This window comes from Primulina tabacum, chromosome 14, assembly GCF_025594145.1.
Source record: "Primulina tabacum isolate GXHZ01 chromosome 14, ASM2559414v2, whole genome shotgun sequence".
In the NCBI taxonomy this organism is placed as follows: domain Eukaryota; kingdom Viridiplantae; phylum Streptophyta; class Magnoliopsida; order Lamiales; family Gesneriaceae; genus Primulina; species Primulina tabacum.
Genome location: NC_134563.1, coordinates 32,747,910 through 32,770,269, shown reverse-complemented (window position 1 = coordinate 32,770,269; position 22,360 = coordinate 32,747,910). Strand labels below are relative to the sequence as shown.

The window sequence follows — 22,360 nt, the reverse complement described above, 5'->3', positions numbered from 1 at the left end:
ATAATACATACTCAATTCATTTCATACAGTCACACTAAATATTAAAATAAATTTATCACTTTATTTTTTTGTTTAATATAATATTTATTACACAAACATATCAACTACAAATTTGAAAAAGCATATTTTGCTTTAAAATAACATTTTTTTTAATCGTTATTACACTAAATGTTTGTGATGAGATATAATCAATTTTTAAATTAGTTTAATCCACTTGAAATAAGGATTTTTTTAAAAATTATTAGCAAATAAAAAGGGAGTAGGTCTCTTGTGAGACGATCTCACGAATCTTTATCTGTGAGACGAGTCAACCCTACCGATATTCACAATAAAAAGTAATATTCTTGGCATAAAAAATAATATTTTTTCATGGATGACCCAAATAGGAGATCTGTCTCACAAAATACAACCCGTGAGACCGTCTCACACAAATTTTTGGCATGAAAAGGACAGTTTGTTAAGCCCATAAAGAGTGCCCATTACCCCTTAAAAGCCCACCAAGAAACTGCTTAGCCTACAAATTCATTTGGTCATCATTTTAATGATATCATCAATGAATTAATGGTAAGGAAAGCTGGAGGAATTACAAAGAAATTGGTCAACTTCCAATGTGGAGCTGGGTAGTCGAGGAACCATCTTGGGGAACCAAGTAAAAAAACAGAGAACAAGATTATGCCGAAACAGTTGCAAGCAAGTGGCAAAAATGACAGCCCGTGTTGCTGTTAATAATGGGGAAGAACTCGTCAGAACCCAAAGTCCAACGATAAGGTACTAGTCATTCAAAACTTTGTTTACAAGACTACAATGAACCATCAATCGAGCACATACGACTATGAATGCTCAGAGTGTCACGTCCCGAGACAGGGATTGGTTGACACCGGCGTTGTTTTCAAATTTACATTCGAAAATAACAAGCCTCAGAAGTATAAAATTCAGAAACCAGTCTTTTTATTCATAATACGAATATTCAATGTCTGATACAACTCAACTAATAATGTTTTACAGCGGAAAAGTAAAATCAGAAATACAATGTCTGAACATATGCTGCGGAATATAAAATATAAATCAGAGCTGATAAACAACGATCTTCTTCACTAGCCCCAGAATTGAATCTGGTCTTCTTCTTCTAACTTTTCTTCCTCGTTCTTATCTGAGATGGGTTTGGTGGGTGAGTGATATGGTTGTCACTCAGTAAGCAAGGGTGGGAATAACTCCCAATTTCGAAATCGTTTTCAACAGAACAGTAATACAATAATATACAGAAACTCATTATTTCAGAACAGAAATCAGTATTCATAAATCAGTAATCGGAAATCAGTATTCGGTATTCAGTAATCAGAATTTAACAAGTAAGCACTGAGCACGTTCGTGAATTTCATGGCTAAACTGATATCAGTCCCCTATATGTTCTCTCCTCTAAGGGGTGAGGCCAGTAATTAGTAATCAGTAATGTTCAGAATATATATTCCTACCATTAGTTCACTAAGTTTCAGTGCTTCAAAATCAGATATCAGAAATCAAGAATATACTTTGCTTTAAAACAGAAATCATCAAACGAGTTTCAAGATATTTATACATAAGCCCACTTACACTATTTTGCTTGAAGGATTTCGGTTGCAGTCTTCTGGAATCTGGTTGCCTCGCTATTGGATTTTACAGCTTCGAAATATGCACTCTCTTAGCTCTAATTTCAAGTGATAACTCAAGGTTTTGGTAACATCAATTTCAGGGATTGAGGGTGCTATTTATAGGTCAAAATCTGACTGTTAGCCTTCCAATTAATGACCATAATCTGCCATTAACAGCCATTATTCCATGTTAAATGCTTCAGTTACAAGTCCTGAGCAGAACCAGTAGCTATCTGCTGGAATCTCGCTACTGAACTCTTCTGCTGCTGGATTTTGTCAGCTGGAAAATACCATCTTCTGAAATATGAGTTGCTGCTGGAATTGATAGCTTCTAATGAAATCTGCTAGCTGCTGCTGCTACTGTAATTTCAGGTTCTCACACAGAGGGCAACATATCCACCTCAGCCTTTGCTTGTCGTGCTGTTAATGTAGAAGAACAAAATTAAGTACAAGGGATATCAAGGAAACATGGTTCAAAGGCCAATGAACTAACTATATACGATCTGGAGGAACCAAAACCTCGAAGCCAAGGAACCATTCACATGTTGGAGGGACCACGAATTGAGGGCGACAAAGCAATACTTGCCAACAAACGAAAAACACTTCAGGATTAAAAAACATGTTTTCCCCAGCATATCAGTCGACTGGGCCAAGAGCTTACGAGGGAAAAATTAATTTGGTACATGGAATTATGTCAACGGGCCAAAAACCTGTGGGGAATTTGTTTTAGTTTTAAAGTTGGAGGAACTGCAAAGAATTGATCTACAAATCCCAAGGTGGATCCGGGCACTCTAGGAACTAACTCTGGGAACAAAGTGGAAAAAGAGAGAGCAAGACTATTTCAAAACAGTTGCAAAGAAGTGACAAAAATGGCATCCCGTGTTGCTGTTAGTGAGTCAGTTAGTGGGGGAAAACAATTACTGGAGGAGCCAGTCCAAGAACCATCATTTTAAAGAGAAAAAATAGAATTTGGGGCCATCGTCAATAAGATACTCTCAAAAGAGCAATCTACAAATATGAATTTATTCATTTTTAGCTTCAATCTTAAAATTTCTAGTTCGATATTTCTACTTCATCTATCCTGCAATTTGTTTAGTTCCCGTAGCTTTCAGATTTTATATTTCAGCTTTTATATCATGTAAAAATGTTGTTTTCAATTCAAAGCTTCGCTAATCTCAATATCCCCAATGTCATCAGATTTTATAGTGGAAGACCATATCAGTCACCCCTTATTTTATCTCCCCAGATAACTCAGAAGAACAAGCTCAGGAAGAGGAAGAGGAACGAGAGAAATTTTGGTGATGGTGATAGATACGACCTCTGAAGATTGTTTCATTTATTTTAAGTTTTGATTTTAATTCAAGTTGTGAGAAGCTTCAGTAAATTTTATTTTATTCGAAATGTTTTTACGTTGTAAAAACAATTGATTATGACTTATAAATTAATTGACTAAACTTTGATATACAAGGACTTGTTTTTTCAGTTGTGTGATTATAAAATAATGACGGTGTCGACTAAACCCGGGCTCGGGGCGTGATATTTAAGTAGTATCAGAGAAGCCAGGTTTATAATCCAGTGGAGATCCTTTCGAAAAAAATTGGCTTTCTCACAATCACAAAGTCTTCTTCACAAGGAGAGAAACCTTATTTCGGCCAAATTTCATCGTTTTAGGTCCCCAAAATTGAGTTTTTGTCATTTAAGGAAATTTGTGAAACACTTGTAAATTTTCATAGAAAATTCGAAATACGATTCCGTCAACCGTCCCACGATTCTTTCGACATATACTTTCTGGCTATGTGAAAATCTCGAAAATTTCTATTTTTGGAAAATTCCTCAAATATTCCATTTCAACACGTTACTGCACTAGAATAACTTAGTAACTGTCGAGTTGATCTGATTTTCGGTTATTCTAAAGCTTTACCATTGCTTAATTCTAGGAAATGAAGTGCCAAACTCGTTCTGAGATCCCCTTTCGTATGGCCCGACTCGCCTTGGACCACAAGAAGCATGTGATAAGACACTTAAGGATTAGGCTGGCTAAGGAAAGATTGGAGAAACAAGCAATGTGGAAGGAAAGAGACCTCCTGGATATTAAGATGAATAATTTCGCCCACGAGGTGGAGCAACTTAAAGAAACAACTTGGAGCTTCATTGCGACATCGACACAAGACGATTCAAAGAAAAGGATCAACGCGACGACATTAAGCGCTACAAAATATCGAAGGGGACACATGTCATGATCACTCACAAATTACAATCATCATCCCCTTTCTCAACCCGATCCAAAGTCACTCCAATCCCAGAATGATTTAGCATTCTTCTATTGATTCAGTCCATCCGAAAGAAGCAGGTGGGTGCTGGTTTCTTCAAAGAGGTGACCAAGTCCTATTATGACACTCTTCAACAGGTTTCTTACCAAGGTCTCTCCCCTTGTCTAAATAGAAATCTTCGAACCTAGGTTGTTTTTTTAATTAATTTAATCTACTTCGAGTAAGAGAATTAAAAAAAGAGACTACTTATTAGCAAATAAGAAGGGCCATTGGTTAAGCCCATAAAGAGGGCCCATTACCCCCTTAAAATTCCACAAACAAACTTAATAAATAAGTTATGTCTCCTCTTAATAAAGTATGTTCTCATTTCCTCTCATTGGAAATTCACTTTTACTCTCTTTTATAATTCTCTAAAAGTGATACTTACTTGAGAGTTTGGAGAATTTTTGCTCGGGAGCTTCGACAAACCTAACTTTTCTTTGTGGCGTAGGTGATAATCCACTCAAAGTTCATTTTCAGGAGACATTGAAGTATTATCTGACTTTTACTCTCTTTTATAATTATCTAAAAGTGATCACTTACTTGAGCGTCGGAGAATTTTTGCCCGAGAGCTTCGACAAACCTAACTTATGTTTGTGGCGTAGGTGATAATCCACTCAAAGTTCGTTTCCCGGAGACATTGAAGTATTAGCTAACTACACAAACCAACAAACTATCTGAAAAGCTGATCACCCGAGTTCCTGTATCTCGGATAACCTTGTTTATTTTTCGCATCAGATCGATTTTTTAAAATTACATAAAAAATATATAAGAAAATATGGAATAAATTATAAAAATATAGGAATGAATTTTTTTTTGTTTTTCACAGGTTGGAAATAGATTATAATAATGTTTTAAAATAATGTTTTGTATAATATTGTACTATATTTCAACACTGATTAAAGTGTAACATTGACAACTTGTAGTAAAACAATTAAAAATGTATTGTAAATAACATTTCTCAATTTAATTATATATTTATAGCTAACAAATTAATCAATTAATATAATACAAAAACTAAAGGCAAAAACTTATGTGAGACGGTCTCACAGGTCATATTTTATGAGACGAATCTCTTATTGGGGTAATCCATGAAAAAATATTACTTTTTATGCTAAGAGTATTACTTTTTATTGTGAATATTGGTAGGGTTAACTCATATCATAAATAAAGATTCGTGAGATCGTCTCACAAGAAAGCTACTCAAAACTAAAACCAGGAAAATACAAAACAAAGCATGCAAAGAAATTTGACTTGAATATTCAAATAAGTAGTTAGCTGGTTATTCACTTGTAATAAATGCAGCAATAAACATAGAAAAAAAAAAGAGTTAATAATTTAAATCTACACTAGGGGTTGAGCTCCTATAATTTTCTTGTCATATATATGAATAAAGTTTCCAGACTAGCCTGCACAAACTTTGCTTGATTATGTATAAGTACATATATGTTCTTAAATGAATATTAGTTATTATGGAGATGAGAGGAGGGGACGTGCATGGGATTGTAAATGAGATATTGACAAAAATTATGATAAAGAAGAAGAAAAAGTAGTTCTAGCATTGTATTTTTTTTCTCTAACGATTTTATTATTTATATAATCAAATTTCAATTTTAAATTCGTGTTTTTCAAAATTTGGCAATTAATTTAGTTTTTAAGCTTGAATGTTGATATAGTATTTTACACTGTAAAAAAAAGAATGATAATAAAGATATCATATTAAAATCGAAATTTGACAATATAGTAAGCAACCATCGAAATGAGGAAAATATAGAAGACCAAAACTGTATTTTTTTTCCTTGTGATGAATAAGAAATAACAAGTAAAGCTTTTGGATATTTAATAAAGATTGGCTAAATTTGGTTCCATATAATTACACCAAACTTTCCGTGGAAAGTATCACCTACCCACCAAACTAATATGGTCAACCAATCGATAACACGTATATATAGCTATAAGTTTAATAAATTTTTAACAATTATTTCTCAATCAGTATGAGGAAAAAACTTGAAAATCTTTTCAAATGACTATTTTTTATAACTGTCATCGTTTAATTTGACGCAATTCAGGAAATTCATTTCGCTCGTCATTTTTTAGAAGATTTGGAACAATGATTGCGAGCATCATGTAACGTCCCAGATTCGACGACTGTCTTCACTGTATCAAGACGGGTCTTCCAGCGTGCCTATCTCCTCACTCACACGCACCTTAGGAAACTTCTCAAGGGGTCACCCATCCCAAAATTGCCCCAAGTTAAGCACGCTTAACTTTGGAGTTCTTGTGTGATGAGCTACCGAAAAGAAGATGCATTCTTAACTGCACAGTTCCATGACTGAATAGTTTTGGAATCACTCTCCTTTCGGTGTAAGATCAGTTCATTCATGTTCCCTCCGCCTAGAAGCCTGTCAGGAGCCGCTCATTGTCCGTGCAACCTCATGGCACCGGCGATCACCCCCCGCCCTCTTCGGTCCCGGGCCTCACATTCCCACCAGCTTCCGCTTGGTTCGTCCCCAACCACACCGTACTCGGAGAGGTCGGCTCTGATACCAACTGTAACGCCCCAGATTCGATGACTGTTCTCACTGTATCAAAACGGATCTTTCTAGCGTGCTTATGTTCCCACTCACACGCATCCTAGGAAATTTCCCAGAGGATCACCCATCCCAAAATTTTCCCAAGTCAAGCACGCTTAACTTTGGAGTTCTTGTGTGATGAGCTACCGAAAAGAAGATGAACCTTCTTAACTGCACAGTCCCATACCTGAACAGTTTCGGAATCTCTCTCCTTCCGGTGTAAGATCAGTTCATTCATGTTCCCTCCGTCTAGAAGTCTGTCAGGAGCCGCTCATTGTCCGTGCAACCTCATGGCACCGACGATCACCCCCGCCCTCTTCGGCCTCGGGCCTCACACATCATATCATGGGGATGATATAGTTTCAATTTGATAAACAAAACAAATTTTATTCTATCGAGTTTACATTTTGTTTTATAATATTTTATATATTGTGGAACGACATACAAAATTAATTATTGTATTTTAAAAATCTTGAGAAGGACACGGATAACGTAATTAAGATATGTATATGAGATATCATTCAAATATATATATCAAAGTTTTTGTCTTATTCAATATCTCATCTAATAATACAACTGTTTAGATTTCATGAATATCTTATAGTAGACAATTAATTTGATGAAATATTGTATAATTCAATTTGAATTTCACTATTCGGCTAAGTGAATTTATTTGACGAGTAGTTCTCTATGTTATCATCATATATGTTACGAATTAGTTTGTTAGCCACTTTAACTAAAAAATAGACAAAAACAACCTCTTAGCCACCTCGAAATCTATCGAGATAATATTGGAAGAACTAAAGTGCAACCGGCTAAATGTCTCAATTTACTAAAATGTACAAAATTGATCTATTATGTCCACAAAGCTTTAGAATTGTTCTCATACCATTAAAAATAGAATGAAAATTATACACAATTTTTTTTCATGTATTTCTTTTTCTGAATGAAGAATTTTTTTCTTTTTGTTTATTCTTTGAGAAATATTGATATTTTATATGGCATCAATATGTTGCAAACCACGAAGAAGCAACATAATCACTATATAACCCTTAAAGGTTTACATATACCATTTTCCAATTTCTTCTTCATTGTGTTGCATTGAAATTTAAATATGAATCATTCTTAATCTTAATATTTTGCTTTAAATACGTCTTCAAATATATATGTATATGTTTCATGTCACTTAGTTAGACCTAATTTCAAATATCTAAAAAAATGTGTTTGAATTATATCATAAAGAAATAGGGACATAGTATACGCAACATTATTTTTTATAACATGTTTTTTTTCATCCAATATGTTTGCCATAAATTTTTTGTTCAAAATTTGATTCATTTCTTAACTACGTGTATGAAGAACCAATAAATTATATAATTCACAGAAATCATATATTACCCTCTTCATAGAACATAAGACGCAAAATATGTGGCTTTGATTGGTGTGCTCTGATAAATATTTTCATATAAACAACAAGACAAATAATAGAATATCAGAAAAATAAATTGCCGCCAACAATACTAAATAATATGAATTTAAAAAATTCATGACACAAACAACCTTCATAAAAAAATGATGACTCAAAGTTCAAAAATAATTTATTTAGTACAATAACAAATGAATTGAAGTGTATACGAGCAACAAAAAGTATAAATCACTTTCAAATTAAATACTAACTCATATTATTCAAAATTTTTATAAATTTTTCAATATTTTTTTTTCAAATAAAGAGAATGCGCCTTATTAACGTCATGGTTTCATAAATATTTTACTTTTTAAAAAAAAACACAAAGGAAAAATGATACCTCAAAATCATCATGAAAAATCCTTTAATAAAACCTTAAGAAATAAAAATATAATACAAAGTCACACAATTTTCCTTAAATCAAAGAAAAATATTAGACCGTTGACAAAATATATCTGACAACGACAAAACATATGTTAACTTGTGATACAATTAAAATTTAGAATCATGCATAATCATTTAATTATAAAAAAATCGTATGCCAAAAATCTACTTGACATTATCTCTTTTAACAATTTATCCATGTTTGTCGTCCACCAGAGGACTCATAGATCAACTAATTTTTTTAGTCCACCTATTAATTTCACAATAAAAAATACTACAAAAATAATATAATCAAGTACATAAAAACTCAAATTCAAATACCTTCAATCAATTTTCAATTTAAATAAAAAAATTTGTACATAGAATATAATAATGTTGTAAAAATTTTGAATAATGATTTACAGACAGAAGTTTGGAAATACATTTGTCCCAATAAATAAAAAATATTATATCTTTATATTCTGAGACATAAGCTAAAACGAAGAAACATTTCATCATTTTTAATATTTTCTAAGTCGCTTCAAACTAAGTAATTAAAGCAAACTGAAAACATGCATTATGTGTTTAAGAATTAACAAAATATCTCTAGGAAAAAAAATTAAAAATAATCATTTTTGTGGGATATATGGTTTTGTTTTATATTTTTTTTCGGTGAACAAACAAATCACATAAGGAATCCAAACACAACATGAATAATGCAAACGATATATAACGCCAAAACATATAATGCTGTGTTAAAAAACTCATCTCATTGTAAGAACACAAAATGATCAAATGAAGCATATTATTTAGTAATATTTATTTAGCAGCATATATAAAAAATTGACTAGATAGCTTAAAAACAATGTTTGGAATAACTTACATACAAACATTTCTCTCAATCATGTATCTCAATTGACACATAAAGAGTTTGAAAATATCTTTGTTCTAAATGGGAGAAAGAAGTTTTATATAACTTTAATATTTATTAATAATTTATTTTTATTCAATCCGACTCATCTCCCTTCATCTGCCCATTATTACCTATCATCAATATGGTAGATATCTTTCATGAAAAATGGCTTCAATAACATCATGAACATGACAAATTGTAAAACAAAAAATGGTAAAATGGTAATGTTATATATGAAAATCATATATTTAATAGATAATATTTATTTAACATCATATATCGAAAATTGACTAAATAGCTTAAATGTTTATATTGAAATCACATACATACAAATATTTTCTCTCGATCACATATATTTGTTGATATATAAGTAGTCTAAAAATATCTCTATTGTAAATGGGAAGAAGATGTTTTATATGACCTTAATATTTTTTAATTATTTAATTTTTTTCAATGTTACTCATCTCCATTCGTCTTCCTATTATTACATTAATGTTCCTAATATTAATAAATTTTTTAATGTATAACATTATGAGAGTGATTTTCTATTATTTGATGTCATGATATAAATTAAAGTAAATAAATTTAAATTTAAAAATAAAAGTAAAATTTAAATTTAAAAACAAAAGTAAAATTAAAATAAAAAATAGCTTGATTGAGTTAAGTGCTCTATTAATAATCCTATTAAATTAACGTAGAAAATAATTTAAAGAACATCATGGACATTATACAAATTATAAAACAAAAAGGGTAAAATAGTAAGTTTACAAAGTAAAATAAAATCAAAATAATAATTAATTTGATTGAGTTAAGTACACTATTAATTATCATATTAAACTAATATGAAAATGACAATAAACAAATCGGTAAAATAGTAAGTTTACAAATAAAAGTCACATATTTATAATAATAAAATAAAATAAAATAGATGTTAGTAATATTAACAAATTTTTTTAAATGTATAACATTATGATAAATTTATAAGTAAAATAAAAATAATAATTAATTTGATTGAGTTAAGTACACTATTAATTATCATATTAAACTAACATGAAAAATCACTTAAAAAACCTCATTAACATGACAAAACATAAAACAAATGAAAGGGCAAAAAAAAACTCACAAATGAAAGTTAAGTACACTATTAATTAACATATTAAACTAACATAGAAAATTACTTAAAGAACCAAATGAACATGACAAATTATAAAATAAATAAAATGGTAAAAAGGTAAGCTCACAATTCAAACTCATATATTTATAATAGTAATATATATATATATATATATATATATATATATATATATATATATTGCTGAACTAATTTGTTGATCTATTTTTGATTACATAAATTTCAACAACCAACAAATGATACGAGGCCTAAGTGCTAGCATGAGCGATGCTGTAAAACGGGACAGAGAGAGCAATTTTGTGGACAAAATTTGTGTTAAAAGATATCTTATTTCATAGAAACTTTAATTAAATATTTATAAATTTTAATTTATGATCAAATAATTAGTTCTCTTGAATCACCATATTGTAATTTCATTATTCAAAAGCTCTCATGTACATATTTTTTATTATTGAAAATATCATCCGTAATTAAATTATTATTAACTTTTGATAATACAATACATATATATCCATATATATATATTAACCATGCTTTAAATTAAATAACTTTTGTTTAATTATCCAATCTAGAATCTTTTAAAATGTTTAATGAGAATTTTGCACTTAGTAGTTCGCTATTACTAATTTATTATTTAATTAGTACATTCTAAATTTACTAAATAAATAATTGTGAATTCATTATAATCTTGATCAACGATCAGACAAAGCCGACGTGTTGAGGGTACAAATCTCATTCAAATAATGAAAAATAAAAATTTCGAAGTATAAAATTTTACAACTTATCCATTTTTGACAGCCCCCAGTTTTGTTAACTCTTTCACTAAAACAGACAGTTTCACTCTCCTCACTTAATTAACAGTTAAGCTAAATTCCACAACTTTTGTAGTCACTAAACATATCAAAGTGCATGCTAGTATATAGAGCCTCTACGTTGTCTTAGGTCAAAGGACTAATGATATATAACTATAACCACGGACTATTCAACTCGATAAGTGATTATCATTTGGAAAATTCGATGGAGAGTTGTTCAGTGTATCATCAAATACACTATATATATAACTATAACCACGGACTATTCACATATGCTAGTCACAAACTCGATGTGATTTTTCAGCATTGTGCTAAAAAAGGAAAAATCAAGTAAAGCTTTTAAGAATTTAATAATGATTGGCCAAATTTGTTTGATAGAATTGTACTGTATAGATTGACAACGGAGCCAAATTGATATCATATTATATAACGATTATATTTAATTTTGTATCATATCATGCTGCATGTTTTACAATATAACAAAAGATGAAGATGGAAATATTGAGCGGAAGGTTTATTAAACCATGCAACCCAACTCCCGATAACCTTAAGAGCTACAAAATTTCATTGCTTGATGAGATGTCTCCTTCGATGAATGTGGCGGTGATTATGTTCTACTACAGGCCGGGTAACCTCCAGTTGTTGGAAGAATCATTGGGTAGAATTTTGGTAAAATTTTACCCACTTGCAGGAAGATATATGAAGCAAAATCAAACAGTTGATTGCAATGATGAAGGGGCAGATTTTGTGGAAGCTCAAGCTGATTGTGGGCTGCATGACTTTATCAAAGTTGATGCAGATTGTGGCCGATTGCTCCATGACTTGCTTCCATGTGAATTAGGCACGAATTAGCATATTCTTACGTGATTCATTTCAAAATTTATGCACAATAATACATTTTTTGACTTAAAAGTTTAGCCTTGCAACAATGCATATTAGCTACATCTTTTTGATTATATATTTTATGATATAATGCTAAAGTAGTTGAGTTTTGTGAAATTTGTTAGTAATTTCAGATGTTTATAACTTACGAAAGATGGCTGCATCATGAATAGGTGCGGTTGATCAAATCACTGATCCATTACTATCAATTCAAGTCACGAAATTCAAGTGCGGCGGGATTTCTCTTGGCGTTTGCGTTTCACATAGAGTGTTTGATGCTTCTTCACTAAGCACATTCATTGCTGCTTGGGCAGCAGATGCAGCTACCATTGGTCTAAGTCTAACATCAAGAGAGAACCTTGCCGAAAATATCATTAACCCAAGTTTCGACTCCGTGTCTTTGTGGCCTGGGAGGAATCTTGCATCCATGGACCGTGAACCATCGAGGAAAAGGGATCCCGCATTTGTCACCAAAAGGATTTTATTCAACAAAGAAGCTATAAAAAGTTTAAAGGATAAAATGAATGGAAACGGTACCATCAATCATGCTGTCTCACGTGTGCGTGTCGTGTGTGCATTTCTAGCCATGGTTCTTACAAGGATTGATCGAGCCAAGGAAGATGAGATGGGGTCCAGGGATTATATAATCGCACAAGCGGTTAATTTACGAGGAAGAACTATTCCATCGATACCAAAACATTCTTGCGGCAACTTGGTGGCACAAGCATTTCTCCAATGCCTTGGTGCTTCCGATGATACTAGAAGTATGAAATTTGAAGACTATGTTAATCTACTTGGCGAAGCGACCCAGAAAACTGTTTCGGACTGTGGAGAAATTTTTGGGAAAGGTGATGAAGGTGGATACAATGTGATTGTTGATCCAAAAGTTAAGGTCGTAAAGAGAATAAAGGGCGGTGAAGTACATGTGTTGTGGTTTAGTGATTGGAGCAAGTTCGGTTTCTACGAGGTTGATTTTGGATGGGGTAAACCTATTTGGTGTAGTGTTGGGAGTCCCGCGGCTGATAATCTTGTAATATTGATGGAAATTAAGGAGGGTGATGGAATTGAGGCGTGTGTTCATTTACATCAGAAGTTCATGGAGAGTTTCGAGCAACAGCAAGAGATCAAATTGCTTGTTGATAATTAAGGTTGAGAAATTAAGGTGTGAAATATATTAATGTATTTCTGTATCATTTTAAGACTGCGTTGAGAAAGGTGTGATATATTAATGTATTTCTATATCATTTTAAAATCGTTTGAATAACATCTTGTTTATGAGTATTTATTAATCTAAATATTTCAAAACACAATAAATAAAAATACACCATGACGATAAATCAAATATATTCACTTATTTATATAACATTTTTCAATTTGCATGATTATAACATAATGAGAGCTCTCTCAAATTAACAAAGATATTTTTTATCCAAATATCATTCACAATGAAAAACAATATAGATAAAATTAAGAGAATAGTAAATTTTACTAAAACCAAAATCACAATGTATTTAAATGGAGTGCATGTAGTGATTGTCAAATAAAATTCTCTTAATTAACTAAATTATCATAATGATGTTAAAATAAAACCTCTAAACTTGTTATTAAGTTAAATATCAATGGTGTTTTTACTAACTTTTAATTACTTGCGAATTTTGTTTAATTTTTTCCTTTTATAGAATAGATATTACACATCAACTCAAATATTTTAAACGGTATAGTAGCTCAATCGTCATGATTCGATCGATGTATCCAACAATGACAATTTTTGCACTCCAATAATTACACTAATTGCAATCTATGAGAATCGATCTCATGACTTTGACTCTTATATATACCAATTGTAAGATCATGCATTTGTCGATTTACCAAAAGTTATAACCAGGGTAACGATGCAACATTAATTAAAATTTTTTAAAATCGTAAAACAACTCAAACGTCACATTTGGATTGTTATACCTTACATAAACAATTATTGCACCTAACAAATATGATATAGTTGTTATTTTATATTTTAGAAATCATTTTTCTAAATCAAATTTATTCTCACTAATAAAATAATTTCATCAAACACAAAGTAGTTTTAATTAATAATAATAATTTAAACACAAATATTAATTGTTAGGGTGACCACTCTATGTCATCACTTATGCTTCATTAAGTTGCAATCATAGGAATAATGCAGAATGAATTGGTAAATATAACTTAGTTAATTTAATAAGTGAGTAATATTAAATAACAATTTTGTTATTTTGAAATGTGAAAAATAGTTTTTATATATATAAATTCATCATATATAATGATAAATTAATTAATATGTAGAAAAGAGAAAAAAATTGTTTTTTATGTATGTAATTTCATCATATATAATTAGAAATTAATTAATAGGTTGAAAAGAACAAACAAGATAACAAATCAATATATTATATACGATGATTTCGTAATAGAATAATGCTAATATAACCATACTTTATATTATGTTTAGAACGCAATTGAAAATTGATAACAAAATATATAATAATAGAAACTTTAATCTTAAAAACATTATTATCTAAAATATTATCATAATACATAATGAATCATAAATGAAATCACTAAATTATTGAGTAACAATTTATTTAATTATTACTTAAATCAATTTATAAAATAAAAAAAGATAAGATATAAATATTAAATATTCATTAGCAACCATGAAGAAATACACTAATTTTAGTAACAAATTTTAGTTAGCAACAAAGAAAAATTATGGGTAAATTGATAAATTCAATATGTATTAATATCCAAAGACATTTAAGATAGACAATAAATTATAAAAGAACCCATCAAAAAAATTATTGATTTAATTTGCTTCATTAAATGAATAAGGGTATGTTGGAAAATTCACAATTAGAAGTCATATATTTATATGTATGTTAGATTTTAAGTGGTTGTCATATATGTCGTGTGTTTAAGTCGTTATATCGAGTAAAACACATACCATGAAGTTCAAAACGCATTATTCATGGGTAATTTCTGATCTTCCTGAAAAGTGCCATACTTCTGCACAGACGAATCTTTGGAGATATGGCCAAAACTTTGTACAACAGAAGAAATCTTGAAATGGAACGCGATGAACTCCCAACTAAGCACAAAATAAACACAAGTAGATGAGGCAACTTATAGAAGGTCCTCTTACCCAGTAGCTCGTCAAAACTTTTAGGTTTTCAGGGACCACATTATGCCAATCTGAAGCCCGTTATTTGTTGAGTAAATGCAATTACCTCAAGTGGAACATCATTTTCGAAATACTGGAAATAGGCTTCCACTTAGACTTGACAGATCTTGAATATGTTCTCTCGAGACATCACCTCAGCTGATCTTTTGATTTGATCACTCGCAGGATATCCAACCAGGAGAAGTTAGTTCTCGCAGGTGTTTAGATATCACAAACGTGCAATCTTAGATGGAAGCAGAGGTCTGCTTGCCACAATATTCCATAGTCTACCTTCCAGGTCTAAAACATTTAGATTCTTTGAGTGTTGATTCAAAGAACCAAAATGTTGCTATGTAATCAAGCAAGCAATCTTTGAATTCAAGGCCACCTAAATTTGAATTCAAAGAACACCATTTTTGAATTATAAACACATGTGTTGATTAGTCAAAAATTATGAGGTAAGCCATGATGTTTTAATTTTGTTTTCTTCCCTAAACTTCACCTATAAATATCCATCCATTCTTCATTTCAAAAACACACCAAAACACAAAATCCTCTCATCTACAATCATAAGTGTAGAAGTGAGATAAAGGATTTAGTGCGAGATTTCTTAAGGAGTGTTTATCCTTGGAAGGAATAGGATTAGTGGAGAGAAAGTGAGTGTTAAAATCAGAGTGTTCTGAGTGAAATACTTTGTATTCTCAATTCTCTTGTCTTCTTTGTTATTAATAAAAAAGTGATCTCCTTGAGAGGTTTAAAGTGGACGTAGCCCAAACTTGGGGTGAACCACTATAAGTATTGGTGTTCATCTTATTCAATTGTTGATATCACTTATGATGTTCCGCTGCGATGTTACCTCGTTTGTTTCCCCGATATCCCAACAACTGGTATCAGAGCTAGATTCTCAAATACTATAGGAAGTCCTCGTATGTTTTAATGACATTATAGTATTTTAGCAATCTAATATATTTAAGATGGAGGTACGCACAAGCAATCTAATTGTTTTAATGACATTATAGTATTTGAGCATACGAGGACTTCCTATAGTATTTGAAACATACCAGAGCTAGATTCTCAAATACTAGATTCTCAAATCTAAAACATATTAGTTTCTCAAATACTATAGGAAGTCCTCGTATGTTCTAATATTTGAGCATATGAGAACTTCCTATATGTTCTAATAAATGTGAGCTAGATTCTCAAATACAAAAGATGGAGGTACGCACAAGCAATCTAATAGTTTTTTAATAATTTTTTACAATGTGGGAAAAATAGATAAAATAAATGTGAGAATATTTGGGTTGGATAAATATTAGAGGAAGGAAACTAATTGTTTTCCTCCATTATTTTTAATGACATTAATTAAAAATGTCATGATAACTAATCTAATATGTTTTTTTATTTTACACATTATTAAATTTTTTCAAGTGTCATTATTAAGTATTTGTAACAACATTTAATTAAAAGTGTCTACAAAAAAGTGTCACAATAGCCATTTATTGTTGTAGTGTGATGCAGGTTTCTCGGAGTGACTCTTTAATACCATCCATGCTCTTAGTGGTCTGGAGTTGGGTAAATCCGCATCTGTACTCTGGGCAATGTAGAAGCAAAGAAACTCTAAGTTATTCTCAGAGAAGGATTCATTCAATTTCATATCTACGAAATGGGAAAGAAGACAAACACGTGGATAGCATAAACACATTTGTTACACTTTTTTTCGAAACTAAATCTCTCAACTACCTGGGCGAAATTATTTATTGGCCAGCACACTTGTTGAATAATGCAAAACTCAAGACACCATAATAAATTGGATGGATGATGAATTCGCCATTAATTATCAACTTGGTGAGCGCAAATCCAGAGAGAATTAACAGCTCGAGACAACAAAAATAAGTTGGATGCGTGATGAATTACACCCATTATTGACCATGCATCGTCGTCAAATAAATGGAGATCATCAATTTCCCACCAAATAATAATAATAATAACCAATATCTTTTCCTGTCAATTGGAAATCTCTCTGATCCGTAGTACTTAATCAAATTATTTTTGGAAAAAAAATATTGGTTTTGCATAATTAATACATTAATGGTTTGATGATATTCAATTGTTTTGCCCCTATAACTGGCGGCCTGTGCTCTTCTCTTGCATCATGCAATGTATAGCTTGAAATTTAAAGTATATTCAAAATGTATTTAATGAAGGTTTTTTTTTTAAATAAAAATCATAAAACAACAAGTTTCGTAGTAAAAATCTTGTCAAAAACCAGTCTATGTCATAATCAAATCATTGTCTTTTTACAATTAAATGAATACAAAAGAATGATGAAGCTTATAACGTGAAAATAAAATGATAACATAATTAAAATGATAATTTTGATCGGTTAGGGCTTCATCACTATCTTCAAAAGTGTTCTTGCTATTCTTCTTCGACTTGCTCCTCATTCTTATATAGGGATGAAGCGTAAAGGGAGAGTATTTTGTGAAATACTCAGCAAGTAAGAGTCGATCGAAACAGAAACAAAATAATATAAATATATATAATTTTGAAAATTTGAAAGAGTCATGCCGCAGATACATGTCGCGACAAGGTCATGACAAAGAATAGGCAGAATGTAAACATAGCTCAAACGTATCATAGACATATTGTATTCGTAGTTGTATTGCACCGCTATTTCATCTCATTTTTCATTATGTTACTGATCAATCCTCTATATGTAATTCTTCTAAGGGTGAGACCAAATATTGGTTCCTCTAAGAGGCTACACCATATATCGGTTATTCTTACCAAAAGCATCAGGGTCATAATGTAACGACCATGGGCTATCCCGATCTTGGGCTCCCTCGGGGGCCTTGTCCCATCTTGGGTTCCTTCTGGGGCATTTTCCCTCATAGGCTTTCCACAAGCGTCATTACTCATAGGACTCTCCACACCAGGTTGGTGGAGTGATACATCCCCAAGTCTCGAACCCATGACCTCCTGGCATAATTACATAGTTCAAAGAGACTTGGTACCAGTTGGGCTACTAGATATCGGACCCGGGGCCCCACATTAGGTGGTATCAGAGCGTAAGATATTTGGGAACATGGTAGATCGAGTCAGTTTGAATTGCTTGATCATGTGATATATTTGTTAGCATTTTCATTGTGCTATGATGTGAAATACATGATTTAAATTGAGATATTATATTGTTGAGTTTTATTCGAGATTTTTGAGATTGTTGAGTCTCAAGAGCCAGAGATGATTGATACAAGATTGAGATGATTATGATGTTGTGATTTTATATGTGTTTGATCTATTTTATATCAGACATGGCTACTCGAGGTAGAGGTCGTGGTAGACCTAGACAGGACATACCAGTGGCACAAGATCAGGGCAGTGCTACTCATACTCAGATGGATATAACTCCGACTCCGATGGAGATACTGTTAGCCAGATTTCAGTCTTTGCACCCACCGATGATGAAGGGTATAGAGAATGCATTAGAGTGTGAGAACTGGTTGGAGAATATGGATCAGTTATTTGAATCTCTTGAGTATCTAGATGATCGTAGAATCAAATTAGTTGTTCATCAGTTATTGGGTGTTGCTAAGAGTTGGTGGATAATGACTAAGAAAGCTTTAGAGGGTCGAGGTACGATTGTTACCTGGGATATTTTTAAATCTGAATTTTATCAGTGTTTCTTTTCTACCTCTTACAGGAAAGATAGGGGAGCCGAGTTTGCAAATTTAAAACAGGGAAATCTGAATATTGAGGACTATGTTGCTAAGTTCTCAAATTTACTGAGATTTGCTCCTCATGTAGCATCTGATGAAGAAGCTAAGACCGATCACTTCATAAATGGTCTTAACCCAGATATATTTACTTTGGTTAATACCGGAAGGCCTAACACTTTTGCTGAGGCTCTTGATCGAGCAAAGGGAACTGAAACTGGAATCATTAGGCAGAGAGGTTTTCAGTATTCGCAACGACCCCAACAGTCACAGTTCCGACAGCATTTCAGACAGGGTAATAGTGGCGGTAACAGTGGAAACATAAGAGAGCAGTTCAAGGCTAGAGGCAAGCAATTTAAGAGGCATGACAGTAATTTTTCGAGTTCTAGTGGATCGAGACAGTCTGGTTCAGTTCAGAGCACTGGTTATTCAGGTCCGACTTGTGGTCAGTGTGGTGGTAGACATTATACCGATCAGTGTAGAGGAATCTCGAGAGCTTGCCGCTTGTGTAACCAGGTGGGACACTATGCTCGAGTGTGTCCTAACCGTGGCAGTGAAATATCTCAGAGTGGGGGATCATCGAGACATACACCTCACCAGAATCGTCAAACCCCTACAGTTCATTCTTATCAGTAATCAAACCGGACAGATCAGAACAAACAGAGTGGTGGCCACAGGGTAGGACAACCACCTAGACAGCAGGCTCGAGTTTTTGCACTCACTGAGGATTAAGCACATAATGCTCCAGATAATGTTATTGCAGGTAATTGTTTTCTTTCAAGTTATCCTGCTTATGTTTTGATGGATACTGGTGCATCACATACTTTCATAGCTGAGCACTTTGTGTTGTTGCATTCATTGCATTCTATGCCATTATCATCTACATTATCTATTTCTACTCCACTGGGCAAAGTGATGAGGTCAGCAGAAATGATAAGTGGTTGTGAATTTCGTTATGAGGATAATGTCATTGAGATTGATTGCATTGTGTTGGAGATGTCTGATTTTGACTGCATAGTTGGTATTGACATGTCGACAAGATACAGGGCTACTGTAGATTGTTTTCAGAAGATTGTTGAGTTTAGGTCTGATATGACAGATCACTGGACATTCTATGGTAAAGGTTCTCGAGCTAAGATTTCTTTGATATCTGTTTTGTCCATGACTCGTTTGTTGCAGAAAGGAGCCGAATGTTTCTTGGTTTATGCAATTGATATTTCAAGGTCAGTACCTATATTGATAGATATTCCAATTGTTAGTGAATTTTCAGATGTATTTCTAGATGAGATTCCAGGATTTCCTCCAGTCCGAGAGATTGATTTCAACATTGAGTTGATGCCAGGTACACAACCTATTTCTAGAGCTCCTTATAGGATGTCGCCAATTGAACTGAAGGAACTAAAGGAATAACTTGAGGATCTATTGGCTAAAGGATATTTAAGACCAAGTGTTTCACCTTGGGGTGCTCCGGTTTTATTCGTGAAGAAGAAAGATGGGTCTATGAGGCTTTGTGTCGATTATAGACAGTTGAATAAAGCCAGAGTAAAGAATAAGTATCCTTTGCCAAGGATTGATGATCTCTTTGACCAATTGCAGGGTTCTTCAGTATATTCTAAGATTGATTTAAGATCCGGATATCATCAGTTAAGAGTTAGAGAGACAGATGTGCCTAAGACTGCTTTTCGTTCCAGGTATGGGCATTTTGAATTTTTGGTTATGCCTTTTGGGTTGACCAATGCACCTGCGGTATTTATGGATTTGATGAACCGTGTGTTTTAAAGGTATATAGATCAATTTATTGTGATCTTCATTGATGATATTCTTATTTATTCAAAATCTGAAATTGAGTATGTCGAGCACTTGAGAGCTGTTTTGCAAATTTTGAGAACTGAAAAGTTGTATGCTAAATTATCGAAATGCGAGTTTTGGTTGGATAGAGTGGTTTTCCTTGGACATGTGATTTCAAGTGCTGGTATATCAGTTGATCCGAGTAAAGTTGATGCAGTCATCAATTGGTCTAGACCGACATCAGTTCCTGAGGTACGTAGTTTTATGGATTTGGCAGGCTATTATCGCAGATTTATTGAAGGATTCTCACAGATTGCGAGGCCAATTACCCAGCTGACACAAAAGAATGTACCATTTATTTGGTCGCAAGCATGTGAGGATAGTTTTGTTGAACTTAAGCAGATATTGACTAGTGCTCCAGTTCTGACTATTCCATCCGGTGTAGGAGGATTTACAGTGCACACTGATGCTTCACATCAAGGACTGGGTTGTGTATTAATGCAGCATGGCCGTGTGGTTGCCTATGCTTCACGACAGTTGAAGCCACATGAGTCTAGATACCCAGTGCATGACTTGGAACTAGCAGCAGTGGTTTTTGCGCTAAAGATTTGGCGTCACTACTTGTATGGGGAGAAATTTGAGATATTCACTGATCATAAGAGTTTGAAATACCTCTTTTCACAAGCGGAGCTGAACATGAGACAGAGGCGTTGGTTAGATTTGTTGAAGGACTATGATTGCGAAATAAAATATTATTCAGGAAAGTCTAATGCAGCAGCCGATGCTTTGAGCAGAAAAGTATGCAATATGTCCTTGATCACTAGCAGTGTATCTGACTTAATAGAAGAATGTTGTCTTTCTGGTTTGGATTTTGTGGTAGATACTCAACCTATAAGAGTATTTATGATTCAGGCAGAGCCAGAGTTGTTTGTAAAGATTAAAGAGGCTCAAAGGTTAGATCAAAGCATTCAGAAATCAGTTGAACTTGTTAAATCAGGACATCGATCAGAATTTCAGGTCAATAATGAGGGTATTTTGTTTGTGAATGATCGTATTGTAATTCCTAATATTTCAAAATTGAGGATACAGATTTTGCGTGATGCTCATTGCAGTAAATTCAGTGTACACCCTGGAAGTAAAAAAAAGTACAATGATTTGAAGAAACAATTTTGGTGGAAAAGAATGAAATATGACATAGCAGAATTTGTATCTCGTTGTTTGAATTGTCAACAAGTGAAAGCAGAAAAAAAGCGACCAGAAGGTCTTTTGCATAGCCTTAAGATTCCAGAATGGAAGTGGGACCATATCACCATGGACGTTGTAACGAAATTGCCGAGGTCGTCGAGGGGTTGCGATTCAATTTGGGTTATCGTTGATAGATTAACCAAGTCTTCATGTTTTATTCCTTATCAGATGACATATAGGCATGATCAGATGGCCAGTTTGTATATCAGAGAAGTTTTGAGATTGCATGGTGTGCCTAAGTCCATTGTATCAGATCGTGATCCCAGATTTTCTTCTCATTTTTGGCAGAGTTTACAAGAGGCCCTTGGTACTCATTTGCATTTGAGTACAGCCTATCATCCTCA

At 32.7% G+C, this 22,360-nt stretch overlaps 1 protein-coding gene across 1 annotated transcript; it reads left to right on the top strand.

Moving 5' to 3' along the window:
• Positions 1-11,650: 11,650 nt before the first annotated feature.
• Positions 11,651-13,352, top strand: LOC142524772 (pelargonidin 3-O-(6-caffeoylglucoside) 5-O-(6-O-malonylglucoside) 4'''-malonyltransferase-like). The gene is made up of 2 exons (XM_075628865.1): positions 11,651-12,036; positions 12,251-13,352. Exons 1-2 carry the CDS (start codon positions 11,682-11,684, stop codon positions 13,222-13,224), a joined length of 1,329 nt encoding a protein of 442 aa, XP_075484980.1. The 5' UTR covers positions 11,651-11,681; the 3' UTR covers positions 13,225-13,352.
• Positions 13,353-22,360: the final 9,008 nt, after the last annotated feature.